Source organism: Apaloderma vittatum, unplaced genomic scaffold (genome assembly GCF_000703405.1).
Source record: "Apaloderma vittatum isolate BGI_N311 unplaced genomic scaffold, ASM70340v1 scaffold2245, whole genome shotgun sequence".
Taxonomy (NCBI): domain Eukaryota; kingdom Metazoa; phylum Chordata; class Aves; order Trogoniformes; family Trogonidae; genus Apaloderma; species Apaloderma vittatum.
Window position 1 is genome coordinate 33,080 of NW_009717484.1, and position 14,159 is coordinate 47,238.

A 14,159-nucleotide genomic window follows, 5' to 3' on the forward strand; every position below is an offset into this window, starting at 1 on the left:
TCCAACGTAAATCTATCCACCTTCAGTTTGAAACAGTTACCCTTCATCTCATCGTTACAGGCCCTTGAAAGCAGTCCCTCCTCAGCTTTCCCGTAGCCCCCTTCAGGTACTGGAAGGCCACTATAAGGTCTCCCCAGAGCCTTCTCTTCTCCAGACTGAGAACAACCCCAGCTCTCTCAGCCTGTCCTCATAGGGGAGATGCTCCAGCCCTCTGATCATCTTTGTGGCCCTCCTCTGGATCTTTTCCAACAGGTCTGTGTCCTTTTCATTTTGGGGGACCTCAAAGCTGAACACAGTACTGCAGGTGAGGTCTCACAAAGAAAGGAGTAGAGGGAAAGAACCACCTCCCTTGTTTTGCCAGCCACACTCCTCTTAATGCTGCTCAGGATGCAAGTGGGCTGTGAGCACACATTGCTGCCTTGTACCCAGTTTTTCATCCACCATTCCAAAAGCAAAAATAGTTGAGAAGAACTCAATCATCAAGCCAAACAAGCAATCAAAATAGACACAAGTTACAGTGTAAACGTGGTGTTGGATGCTTGGTTATGCAGATAATTGCAAATATCCCACTTCTGACAGCAAGTCTCTTAATTGCTCCAATAAAACTACCTAATTTCATCTTACAGCACTTGCTGTGTGAATACTGAGATCACATTCTGCATGTCCTGTAGATGATTATTTGCTGATAAATACGAAACAAGCCAATTAAGAGGAATACCTGATATTGGATATATTTCACAGGTGTAGACCCTCAGCAACCTCAGGCAACAAGTGCCCACAAAACGCAACCTTTCCAAATCCAGAAGAGTAGCGGTGTATTGGAAACCTTTAAGCCCGCGAAGTTCTTCAACTCCCAGCACCAGTGTTGTCCAGCTCCAGTGAAGAATGCTCAACAGAGATTCAAAGCACTCCTATTTCCGTGTATGAAGGATACAAAAGATGGATTTTGTGTTAAAGTGAACTTCCAACATCAGTATAAGATGAAAAGCAAATAGCACGTATACCCATGTTTATTATAAAAATATAATTACCTCTGTAGAAAACTACCATACAACACACAAATCTTAGATGCTTTAGAACAAAAAGGAGCACTGAGAATGTTGCAAACACTGTAATACCATGCTAACAGCAATTTATAACTTACGTTACAATATTATGTGTGTGGAACTCTCTTGTTTTTTCAAGAGCTAACAAATGTTCGTATTCACCTATAATACAGATTTTCCGTTAAATTTTGCTTGCTTCATCTGCATATGAACAGTGGAACACCTACTTTTAACAGAACACATTCTTGTCATAATATTAAAAATTAACAGGGCTGTCTCTGATTATTTTTTTAAACAGTTATGATTTGCAGGATCATGGATAATATATCACATTTACGGTACTTGGAAGCTCAACAAAAGCATATGATAGTCCACAAGAAGTGTGAGGAGTTAAAAAGTTCTGTTTGTCCAAAAATTTGTTTCTACTGTTAACAAGTGTGGCTGACAGTTTCATAAAGTTGTACATCAGAAAGCAAACTAGAAGTATTTGGTATTTAATACCTTCAAGCTGCAGCTATCTAGCTGAGTGTTCAAAGTTAGTCATAAAATGCCTAATAGTACAAGAAGCCAAACTCTCCTCTTATACCAATTCAGACTAGTGAAGGATAAAAGCAGCAAGATAATGAAGAGGGAAGATACCACGTGAAGTATTAAAAACCACAGGAGTTCATAGTTTAATGCAAATACTTTTAAGCAAGCATGTATTAAAATATTTATTAATATGCTGATACTATGAATGACTAAAAATGCAAATCGGGTAAATAATACATTTCTAGAGGAAACCTGAATAGGAGAAGATCATTCTGATCATTAGAAAATACTGACAAAATGAAGACTACACCAATGAGAGAAAGCAAGCTGGTTAAGAAAAATGGACTGCAAGTGTCAATACTGAGGCAACAACTTCAATGTAACTATCAACTGAGAACACTGACAGTATGTGTAATGCAGTATAAAACACAAACCAGGTTGGAAAGGAAAATAAAATAATCTTTGCTTGTAACAGATAAAGAAGGGATTGTACTTCAAAAACACAAAGACTGAACTGACCTTAGTGTGCGTGATAATATTGCATTTCAACTAAATGCAGTATTCCTCAAAATTTCACTAGCCTCCTTGTATATGAAGAACTGCAAACTATCTTCTATTCATAGTTGCAGTTCACTGTGCCTGTCAGTACTCCTTACCTAAGCTTATCAAAGTTAAATTAAACACTATCGGATCTTCAGTGTATACTGGAATGCATCCAAGATGAACATGAATCTCACTAATGACAGTAACTGCAAAGTCATGGAAGACATCATGTAGCACAGCTCCCTCAAAACTCTAAAAAGCCTGCTATTACTAATTTCTTGGCAGGGAGTAAGGCTTATACATGGGACACAATCACTGAGTATGAACTCGACTCCCATTCACCCCAAAAAACCTCAAAAAGTAAGTCACTCAACCTTGTAAATGAATACATTTTTAGGCCCTCATCCTCAGGTCAAGATTTAGCTTAGATTAAGTTTACATCTGAAAACTCCAGAAAAAAGTAAAAAAAAAAAACCACCACAACCCAACAGTGTTCTATATACCAGTGTATCTAACTTCTGCTTGATAAAGCAAACAGAAAAGAATGATTACTTATTTCCACATGCACATCTTTTAGTTTCCTAAGTATGAATTAACTTGGAGGAAACACAGAAGGTTCCTGATAATACTCACCACTGAAACAGTTCTGGCAAAAGATCTCTTTAAAATATGCACAGGTTCACTGGTTTGCTGTTTTCCTTTGGAGGCACTGCCATCACTTGTCGGCAGCCTGGAAAGACAATTAAAGACCTGACTCAAAATCTGCCCTTTTATTTTTAGCAGGTTTTACTATTTGTATTGTTCACGTGGAACAAAAGTGGAAGAGAAGGTTAAGGTAACTACGCAAAAAATGTTCAATTTCAGCATAACTTCCTCCAGTTCCTAATCCTTCTAGACCACTAATGACATATCTTTTAATTCTGTTCAACTGGCAAAATTGTGACCACTGATAACAAAGTTGAGATCTAATTATATATGAATTATTATAAGTATTTACTGTATATCTTCAAAAGTCATTTGGAAAACTAGAAATATTATTTCTTAAAGAACATAAGTTTTGTGAAGGCGAAATATATATGGAGGTAAAGAATACAGGTAGTACTTGCTTCTGTAGCACCTTTCTTTTTGTGCCACTCATGGCTCTTCAGTCACATCCTTCCTTCAGAGGCCCCAAGGCTTGTTTGCCTTTGGCTACAGCTACCTCTCCACAGAAATCACCCAAACATTTAATAGATTATGCCAGGACTAGAAGTGCATCAGCCAAAATCTTCATCTGGAGAGACAGAGGTCTATTGACACAAAGCTTAGGGGCAAAAGTGAGCTGTACTGATAAGGGACCCTGACAAGGACGTGGTTAGAGAGGGCGTTAGCAAGAGAACTGGTATGAAGAAATCCCAAGTTTCAGAATCAACACTGGGGCAGGGTGGAACATAAATATACATACACAAACTATAAAAATTTAGTCTTATATAAATCTGAGAAAATCTGAAAAATACAGTAGCGATACAGTGATAGAGTTCCTGCTTTTTAAAACACATAGCATTTATCACCTGAATAATAGTTTATGGTTGCTTATTATAAAGCACAATTCAATGTTTGGTTTTGTCGTTTGTTTGTTGTTGTTTGGTTGGGTTTCCCTCCTCTCCCTTCATTAAAATCATCTGTTTTACAGCACACTGCTCCTAAACTGAGGCCTACTAAACTCCATTAGCAGAAAAATGAAGCATCTTAGATAAAACCATGAGGATCTACAGAAGTAAATGAGTCTCAGAACATAATACAGACTGCAAGAAAAACTGCAAAGAAACGAACGTTGGCATGACTGGATTTATCCCTTTTCTCACAGACAGTAAGTTTTCCCTAAATTTTTCAGATACAGGTTTCCATAGCTTCCTACAATAATATTTTCATCAAATACATGCTTACATTAACAGGGTTTCTCTTTAAGAAACTTGTCAACAAATTGTTCTAAAGAGAGGTCAAAATATTACCTGTATAGTAACTGCGGGATCTGCCCTGCATTAACATCCGTACCATTATTTGATTTCTTGGAACTTTTAAACTGAAATACAACACTGAAAGAGAAACGATCCAATTACTATTCAAGTAAGATCTCTTGGTTTGTATTAAAAGATACAGAAAAAAAATATATATATACCCATCATCTGTAGTAATAGAGGCCTGTCCATGAGATCCACAATCACTGCTAGGTCCTGATACTCTTGCCCATGCTACATACCACCAGCCAGCTTGTAGGAGTACTGGTTCATCAAACATCATTGCATACTTCTCTCTGGGAGAAATAATTTTTTTAAAAAGATGTATGTGAATTAGGGGTTTTTTTTAGATTAATCTTCAATGAATTGCACCTTGCTTAAAAAAGAAAATTGAAAATTAATAGAATTAAGTTATTAATCTCAAGTAACTATATTGAAAATGTAAAATAATTTACTGGAAACGATTGTAGTCATTAAAAGTAATAATTCAGATGGACCTACGAATGCCTAATTGTAGCATGATCTAGAAGAGGTTAAGTTAAATTAATAGTCACAAGCCCAACTATATTTAATACATAACACTAGAAGTAATATATTATATTCTTCAAATTCAATTTCAGAAAACTTCGTAGGAGCTTATACATAAATTCTAAGGAATTACACATGAATATTTAAGAAAGTAAAAGAATATATATTTAGGGGCACTGATACAAAAGAATTAGTTATGGACAATTTGAATGTTAAATTATTTCCTAACAGGAAATGAAAAAGCAGCTAAATCATGGCTAAACCAATCGATATGCAAAAACCTTTCAAGTAGTAACTGCTTGTATTCCAATGAACTGAAGCACAACCATCCTTCTTCTGGTTACGATAATCTCATCATTAAACTTACTGCAATAGGAGTTCTTTCATGCAAATACCCTTTTGTGCTCAAAAGCAGCCTTCTGATAGAAGTACTCAAAAGAACTGCTGCCACATTTTGTCTTGTCTTATCACAGGAATCTGGGGTTTGGTTTTATACAATAGCAAACTTGAGATGATTTTTCCCTTTAATTTGTACCATAACGGTTTAGTGAGTTATCTTCTATTTTACTGCTTTACGCAACACACTTTGCTGGAGCGTAAGTTTTACATCACTTACTACAAACTGACAAGTGATTTTGAAATGTATATGAAGACAGTAAAAATAAAGATCAAGAAGTAGGCAAGGAAAACATCTTACCTAGCAGCACAATCATACGCTAAGACATCCGTTTCAGCAAGAAGGTCTCCATCAGTCTCATGGTCTCCCCCATCGGGACCCAATTCAAACAACTGGTGGAGTAAGAGAAAAGGTAGAAATACAACTTAGGTGTTAAGAATCTCATCATACCACTTTTTCCTGTCTGCCATTCTGTCTACTACTACTTTTGGAAGAGGGAAAAAGTAATTTTCAGTTACTATCACTGACAGGCAAATTTCCAGCTGGAAGTCAGGGTTTTGTAATATCACTGTTAAAAACTAACAAATTACACTAATCTTCCAGCTTCATGCTATATTCTGAAGTGCAGAAACTCCCCAGAACTTGTAGACAAGTAAAATACAGAGCATCTAAAAAAAGTAAACTTGAGCAGAAGGTGCAGGCTTTCATAGACTGAAATGCACCAAAGATACACTCAGCTTCTCTGGAAATGCACAGCTTGACTGTTAAGCAGAGCTAGTCAATAGTGTCACAAACAGCTGTTGACTAGGACAAAAGATGGTATCTTTCTCAAAAGAACCCGGGTTCCTTAGTCAAAAATCATTTCTACAGCTTGATGAGTTTGAAAAAGGACCACAATATATGTCTATGACTTCTTTTGCAAATGCCTATTTAATACACGGTTGCTCTGTTGTAGAACTGGCAAATCTTATCTTGGCTACAAACCAATCCTAGACAACCAGAATCATATTGAAAAAACACTAGAGTGCTTTCACAGGGTTATTGCCTTTAGTACAAATATTAATTAAATTTCAGTAATAATTTTTTTTAAAGTTTATTGGTTTTCCTTAATCATTTACAATTCTCAGTCATTGTGTTAAACTAGAACAAAGGACAATTACTTCTTTCGGATCTTCATTTGTTTTATGCAAATGTTACTGCTAAGCATGTGTAATCCATTCCCCTATACCAAACCTTAATATCAATATCTATTCATCTGAAAACAGAAGAATTCAGTAGCCCACTAAATTACAAGTAACAACAACATATCCATAATATACACATCCAATATAAATCTTAGATATTAGATTTTTCCTTTATCACACCTTTTGGGGAGTTTTTGAAATCCTTATTAAACACAGGAACAGAAACTAATTATCAGAAACCTGAACTCTGTTACCACATGAGCTTTTTTATCCAAATACAGGCTTATTTATTTATTTGTTTTAAATCAGCCCACATGCTCCAGCCCTAATCATCCTTTTTTCTGGCACAAAGCAGAGTTAAGTGTGTTTGGTGCCATTTGCTCCCAGTTGAAGAATTCCAGCTGAGAAGCTATCCAGAGAGCAGTCTGAGAAAGGAGCGACAGGGCCAGTGGGCAGCCATGGCTTGGCTGGTACCAAAGGAATTGCAGCTACTGATAAGCAGCCCTCTGCTGGTTTTGAGCAGCAGTCCCTCATGTATCCTGACATAGGATACGACTCTAACTTAAAGCTCACACCACCAGTCTTCTGCAGGTGCACCTCTGAGTTTTTCATAAATAGAACCATTTGATTCACTACCACATCTGCTCAAGACACCTCTAAAGATCACAGAAGGTTGGAAAAGATCTCCAAGATCATCAAGTCCAACAATCAAACCAACACTACCATAACTACTAAATCATGTCCCAAAGTGCCATATCTACACATCTTCTGAACACCTCCAGGGATGGTGACTCCACCACTTCCCCAGGCACCCTGTTCTAATGCTTCATCACTCTTTCAGTGACGAAGTTTTTCCCAATATCCAATCTAAACCTCCTCTGGCACAACTTGAGCCCATTTCCTCTTGTCCCATTGCTAGCAACTTGGGAGAAGAGACCAACATCCACCTCCCTACAATCCCCTTTCAGGCAGTACGTAGATGGCGTAGCATTTAGTGAAGGTAAGAACAGGACAATTTTTCATAATTAAGAATACTAATTCTCAGATCTCTGCTTCACCTGCCTTACCTGCATAAGGTTCATTACTTCTCATTGAGAAGCCACCTTCTAATTCTATTACTAATGCTTTAATACACAGTAAACCACTCATTGAATCAAGAAATAAATTAAATCATAGGTGGCATTTCTAAGGTTCTGATTTGAGATACAATACTTTTTAAAACAAAACCAAAAAACTTACCTTTATTTTAGCAGTGTATTCACCTCTACCTCCAAAGAGACCAAGACCACCTAACAAAATATCCGTATCAGCACAGAAACGGATAGCTTCTACTGAGTGGGCTGAATAACCCCAGCCCCCTCCATGACCTGTAGAAAAAAAATAACCTAAGGTTCTGATTTGAGATACAATACTTTTTAAAACAAAACCAAAAAACTTACCTTTATTTTAGCAGTGTATTCACCTCTACCTCCAAAGAGACCAAGACCACCTAACAAAATATCCGTATCAGCACAGAAACGGATAGCTTCTACTGAGTGGGCTGAATAACCCCAGCCCCCTCCATGACCTGTAGAAAAAAAATAACCACATTAAAAATACAGTCAATTGTTCTTATTCTTTTATTTTGCAAGCCTGACCAGCTTGCGCTATAAAATTTTACTGCGTACATACTTTCAAATCTGTTAACAACACTATAGTCTTCTTTAGAATAAACTTTCATTACTGCTTGAGTCTCTTCTTCTGTATTTGCTACACCCATTTTTAAGTCCTGCATAGCAGCCAAAGTATCAAGACAACCTAGAAGAAAGCAAACGGAAAAAAGAACTCAAGATTTTCTTACTGCTGATTACTATCAGTGAAATGGAAACAAAGAAACACAAGTGTTTTGTCCTTAAACCACACATACACTACTGAATATCGTTACAGCTTTGATTAGGTCAGTGGTCACTCCTGTAGAATCTCGAGGTTCAGTATTGAAGGTTGATTTCATTTAATTTTTCATTTTCCAAAATAAATAGAATTCTGCTTAAATCTACTTCGTAACTTTTCCGATGGTAAATAAATTCCTACCTACATTTCCCATACTACCAAAACCAGATCATTTAGAAAGGCTTCTTACTTTACTATGGTGACCTCTAATAGCAAGTTCCATCAGAACTCTAAAATACTTTAGCACCGTTAAGATGGCCAAAGATAACAATTTTGATTAAAATTAATGCATTTCAGACAAATTCTAACTGTTAAGAGCAATGGTGAAAGATCAGAAAGTAAAATCTTAAAGTCAAAAAGCTGTGAAATCATGACTTTCTTATACACTAAGTAATCTTCCTCTGTTTCATCTAAACTTCTGACTCATCAACTATAAACGTATACCTAGAATGTGCAAAGCTGCATGAGATCTGGTGGTCAGAGCTTTGGAGCCTGTTGGTAGAGCAAGTTCTGGACTCAGAATACTACACCGGGATTGCATGTCTGGAGCTGAGGGAAGCCTGGAATCAGCAACTACTGCATTGTAACTCCACAGTTCCCTAGCATTTGGTCGAAACCTAGAGCAAGAGAAAAAAAAGTAAAAAAAAAAATCCCCAAACATCTTTTACCTACTGAAAAAAATAAAAAATAAAAAAAATCAAACTGATAACTAAATTTTAAGTTATTTAATGTAAAATGTAGATCTGCTAGTATAAACACTTAAAATAGGACATCATTACACCAAACATATATAAACTTTACTTACTAAAAACACCAGCAAACAGAAAGACCGCAAAACACTCTTATTGTACTTCAAGTCAAACAGTTGTATTATGGGTTTAAAAATATCAGAAAATCTTAAAGACACTTCTCAAAGGTAATAAATATTAAAACAGTACAATCTATTAAGAAGCATAAAGAAACTAGCCAAGTACCAGATGTAATGGCAAATGCGCTCAAAAATGATAAGGATGCCAAATGAAAGTAAAAGGGTTACTCACCTTCAAATACGAGTAAAAAGATCTTGAGAAATCCAACATTTTGGAGGGGGGCTTTTTTAAATGGATAACATCACTTCGTGAGTTTTTAAGGGATTATAGAAAAGGGTAGCATAGAGAAGGGAATATAAAGATTTTTTATACTACAAATTACATGAAGAAAACGAAAAAGTGAAAAAAAAAATGAAGCCCTTGATATCATTATGTAAAAGGAAGAAACAGTCAGAAGACACAGGGCTATGCAAGTGTTCTGAATAAGCACAAAAGGAATTTTCACGTGGTACACTGTTCTAAAACTCCAAATGGGGCTAAATGGTCTAACTAATGGAGAAAGAAATAGTTTTAACTAAAAATATTAAAGGATACCATATGTATTCATATTTCAATGAGTTAGCAATGTGCAAGTTTATACACACATTTATGAAATTATTTAACAACTTGAACTTCACTACTGCCTGAAAAAGTAAGTCACAAAGCAGTGAAGAAAATCTTTCAAATCTGTGTAATCAAGAATGCTGTCTCACTGTACAGATAAACTGCCTCCTTCATATAAACAGGCACAAATAAAAATGCCCAGGAATAATAAATATACCAGATATTTCACTAATATGCATATTAGCATTTCTCTTTAGACTGTTTTAATATTTTCTATTAAACAAAAATGAGATGTAACAGAAACAAATTTGCACACGCTCCAAGAATCAATTCTTTGGTTACGTATTTAAGCTCTAGATTTAGTTCCACAGTGCCCAGAATTTCTCAAGACTGTAATAAAACACCTCAAGCCATGTTTACCCATAATATCACCTTCAACATGTCACTTTGAACTTACTCAACTGGAATAATTGTTTCAGTGTGCTACATTACCTTTTCCTCCCCCAAATCTAGCTGCTTTCCTATTGAGATTGACAAGCACGTTTCATGAATTGATTCTTTCAGCATGCTTAATCGTGCTCATATCATGACCGAGAACTTTAAGTCATTACTCTCCTGTACTTCAGATCTCAGCACAATTTAAGTAAGAACTAGTACCTATCTAATGAGATTCAAACAAACCTGGGGTTATGCATAATGCAGAACTACAGCCATCCAAGGAACTTCAGATGTCATGAAAGAACATATGCCTACTTCAATGTCAAGTGGCTATTAAGTTCTTAAATCCCGATTTTGGATGAAGACATCCCAAGTTGGATACAAGATGGACAAAATGATCTTTTAAAGATATGATCCCACATGATACTATCCTCTCTAGATGAATGCAGACTAACTGGTACCCTGCTTTATTCTAACTGTAAGTGATTATTCTTGTTTTGCCTTCAAAGTCTTCAACCAATTTAACCATCATGCATCACTTGCACAGTTCAACTTTCTCTCCCAAATCCTGGCTAACATGGCTTCTGAATCATTATAGAAGAAACAGATGTTACAATTCTGTTTTGGAACAAGGGCTTAGGATCTATGCCTGCTCAAAGACCTCACTGAAAGTAACCACCCCAAAGACGGTGAAATAAATACAACCACAATTTGGATGCCTATGTTATCTAAATGAATATCTTTATTTTGACCTCCCAAAATGTCAGAACTGGAAAGAATACTACAACTCCACCCCTTCTCCTATTCAACCACTCAGGAAAAGAATACTACAACTCCACCCCTTCCCCTATTCAACCACTCAGGCCTGAAAGAAGATTTAATACACATTATGGAAGCTGGGTACAGGAAGAAAAGTATTTACTGCAGTGTAAAGTAGATAGAGGAAAGTACGGGAAAAATAAAAAGAGTAAATAAGTGGAATAGATTAGCACTCCCCAAAACGTCATGAGACTGAAATGAGAACAATGTGAAAAGGAAAATAAACAAATTAAAAACAGAATCTCACAAGAGGTGTTTGGTTTAGGCTGACTTGAACAAATCATCCAAAAAAATGTGAAAAAAGACACATGGAAAAACTGTTTGTAGTTTACTAGGGAAATGAGCAATATCAAGTCTCCAGCCTCCCAAAATATTTCAAAAAGGACTTCGATACTACAACTTTAATAGCTATAATCCACACTTGCCTCCAAATAACATCATAGACAGGATCCAGACACACACCAGAACCTTGAAGGTCTTCCTGCTCAGAATCATTGAATGTTTTGCAACTGCCATCTACTTTGTTTATCAGAAGACATTTAAAAGGAGGAGGCTCTGATATTGAAGCTGGTACCAAACCTAGAACAGGGAGCATAAAGAGTAGAAAAACATGAAGACTCCACTAATTACATGATATTTTCTATGCATAAAACACTAATGTAGTAGGGAAGAACTGATATACTGCTACAGCAAAAAAATAGCGTAGTAAGACTTAAATGCAAGAAAAGTTTAAACTTTTACATTCTTCTTTGTAACAAAATTAATTTCTACAGGAGTTAGGATCATCATGTGCAGTATAACCAGAAAGTCAAAGTACTCTAACTCTCTCCATTCACATTTTTTACTCATTGCTCCTCTATTGCTTGGTTTTTCCTCCAATACATTTACAATTGCTATTTCTTCCTCCAATACATTTACAAGCATTTGAAATATTATAGAGTATTTCCTAACTCTCTCCATTCACATTTTTTACTCATTGCTCCTCTATTGCTTGGTTTTTCCTCCAATACATTTACAATTGCTATTTCTTCCTCCAATACATTTACAAGCATTTGAAATATTATAGAGTATTTCTTGCCTATTATATGTCTGCTTGCAAATATCTCTGATGTAGCAAGCACATGAGAATTAATGAGAGCTTCATCAATCCGGAGAAAAGTCTGGTCTCCACTTGCTCCAATCCACGTCGCTTTGCGTCCATATTTAGAGCCTATATTAGGCATAGGTGCTGGTTTTGCATTCCAGTAAGGCATATCCAGAATTGGTCTACCAAGCTGACCTTTCTATAGAGAGAATACAAGAATTAGTAAGTAGCAGTAATAAGTTACTTGGATAGTTTCAACATACAAGATTAGTAACCTGGAAGAGACAGTTTACCACAAAATTACCTATAAAAAGCAATGGCTGCCCTAAGTGAAGCATTACACTTTTTAGCACAAATAGTAAGTTACTGACAGATATTCTCCTTCCTATTCAGTTAGACTTCTGAGTGAACCTTTTTGGTTTTTTAATGTAACTCAAACTCTCCACAATGGATAATCATAGAATGCATTGGGCTGTAAGGGACCTTTAGGGGTCATCTAGTCCAAGCCTCCTGCAGTGAGCAGGGACATCTGTAACTAGATCAGATTGCTCAGAGCCCCATCCAGCCTGACCTTGAATGTTTCCAGGGATGGAGCCTCTACTACCTCTCTAGGAAACCTCTTTCAGTGTTTCACCACCCTCACTGTAAAGAACTTCTTCCTCATGTCTAATCTAAATCTGCCTTGCTCTAGTTTAAAACCTCATCCTATCACTACATGCCCTTGTGAATAGTCCCTCCCCAGCTCTCTTGCAGGCCCCCTTCAGGTACTGGAAGGCCGCTAATAAGGTTTGCTTCGATCCTTTTCTTGTCCAGGATGAACAACCCCAATTGTCCCAGCCTGTCTTCAATCCTCCTTTCCATCTTCAGAATCAAATATAAAAGCATTTTTCTCCTTCAATACTTAATATTTGGATAGCTTCAGTGCTAAACAAAGAATGGATTAATTGGGAAAAGAAAAAGAAAAATCTGCATCCAGATAGTCTAAATTCCACTCAATTCTGAACTCAGATGGACTGTAAGTCCGGTACTCAGAAGTACCTAAAAACAAATTAACGCATCAAACTTGAGTTAAAAGACCATAAAGCACTTAAGCAAACATGTCTGTATATGCTCATTAACATCCTGACCCCGAGATCCAGGGCCTTATCTCCTATGTACAACTAGTTATTGAGAGATGAACTAACAGTTGTTATCCTGTACCTAAGTGTAGAGGTAAGAATTGCTGCAATAAACAGGTTTATTGCATTTACCTCATTCAGGCAAAGGGAATTCATTGCAGGCTAATAAAGTCAAGGTAACTTTTTATTTAAAATGGTAATGGAGAAGAAACACGTATGCACAGCAAACACCACCTGTCCAGCATGTTACTCATCTTTCTTCATAACACTGTATAAGTAAATTTATTGAAGATATTTTGAAGAAACATGCTTGCTTTTGAGTTTGTCTTGATTTTCTGAAGCTTTCGACAAACTTTCAAGCACTACAATATTAAAATATGATGCACAGAACAGGTGGGCTAATTATGGTCTCTATTTTTTCTTTTAGTAAAAGAAAATTTCTCAGTCAATAAACAGGCTTTTAAAACTTATTTCTGACAGTGAATTTGTTTTTTCAGAGGCTAAGTTTCACTGCAAGTTAACACAGCTTGCTTTTACGTGTCCAAGTCACTTTGACAAAAATATGGATACCAAAGGTCTTACTTAAAGATTGAAAACCAAGAAAATATTACCTAATCAAAGAGCCATCTTGTGGCACTCTTAATTCAGGCTTTACACTTCCACTTCTAAAATTTCAGACTTCACCTTTTTTTACCTTTTGTAAAAAGATTTCAAAAGGTGCAATTTCTCTTCTTGTTGTGTACAAAAATAGCTCAATATCTGTACTCCAGCTTTTGTCAAAAGGGCATCAGTGAGGAAGCATGAACAACAGATGACTCTGGAGAGACTGCAGTGAAGGGGGTATTTGCAAAGACAAGAAGGCTCAAATGCCTGAAGTCAGAATGCAGGGCTACTATACAATGCTGAATGCTTATTCAGTGAATATAAGAATGAATGCCACATGGACATAGGAGAATACACGCCACGTGGGTATGCAAGAGGAGCAGCAGAATTATGCTGTCTTATGTTGAGCAATAACCTCTCCTCAAGTGTAAGCATAATTTCTGCAACTCAGTATCATTTCTGTGAAAGAAAACAGGATACTTATTTCTTCCAACAAATGCAACCAGAGAGGCAACAGAATGTGCAATGGA

At 36.4% G+C, this 14,159-nt stretch overlaps 1 protein-coding gene across 1 annotated transcript in view; it reads right to left on the reverse strand.

Annotated features, from left to right (window-relative positions):
• The window catches only part of LOC104274306 (E3 ubiquitin-protein ligase MYCBP2-like), a gene marked incomplete at both ends in the record, with an annotated part of 43,039 nt that extends 30,932 nt beyond the window's left edge, over window positions 1-12,107 (reverse strand). Inside the window, 9 exons of the mRNA XM_009869902.1 lie at window positions 719-873; window positions 4,279-4,413; window positions 5,343-5,434; window positions 7,466-7,593; window positions 7,695-7,793; window positions 7,898-8,023; window positions 8,600-8,772; window positions 11,250-11,403; window positions 11,903-12,107. Of these exons, the coding sequence (XP_009868204.1) occupies window positions 719-873; window positions 4,279-4,413; window positions 5,343-5,434; window positions 7,466-7,593; window positions 7,695-7,793; window positions 7,898-8,023; window positions 8,600-8,772; window positions 11,250-11,403; window positions 11,903-12,107 (1,267 nt within the window). The remainder of the gene's footprint in view (window positions 1-718; window positions 874-4,278; window positions 4,414-5,342; window positions 5,435-7,465; window positions 7,594-7,694; window positions 7,794-7,897; window positions 8,024-8,599; window positions 8,773-11,249; window positions 11,404-11,902) is intronic.
• Between the last annotated feature and the right edge of the window lie 2,052 nt (window positions 12,108-14,159).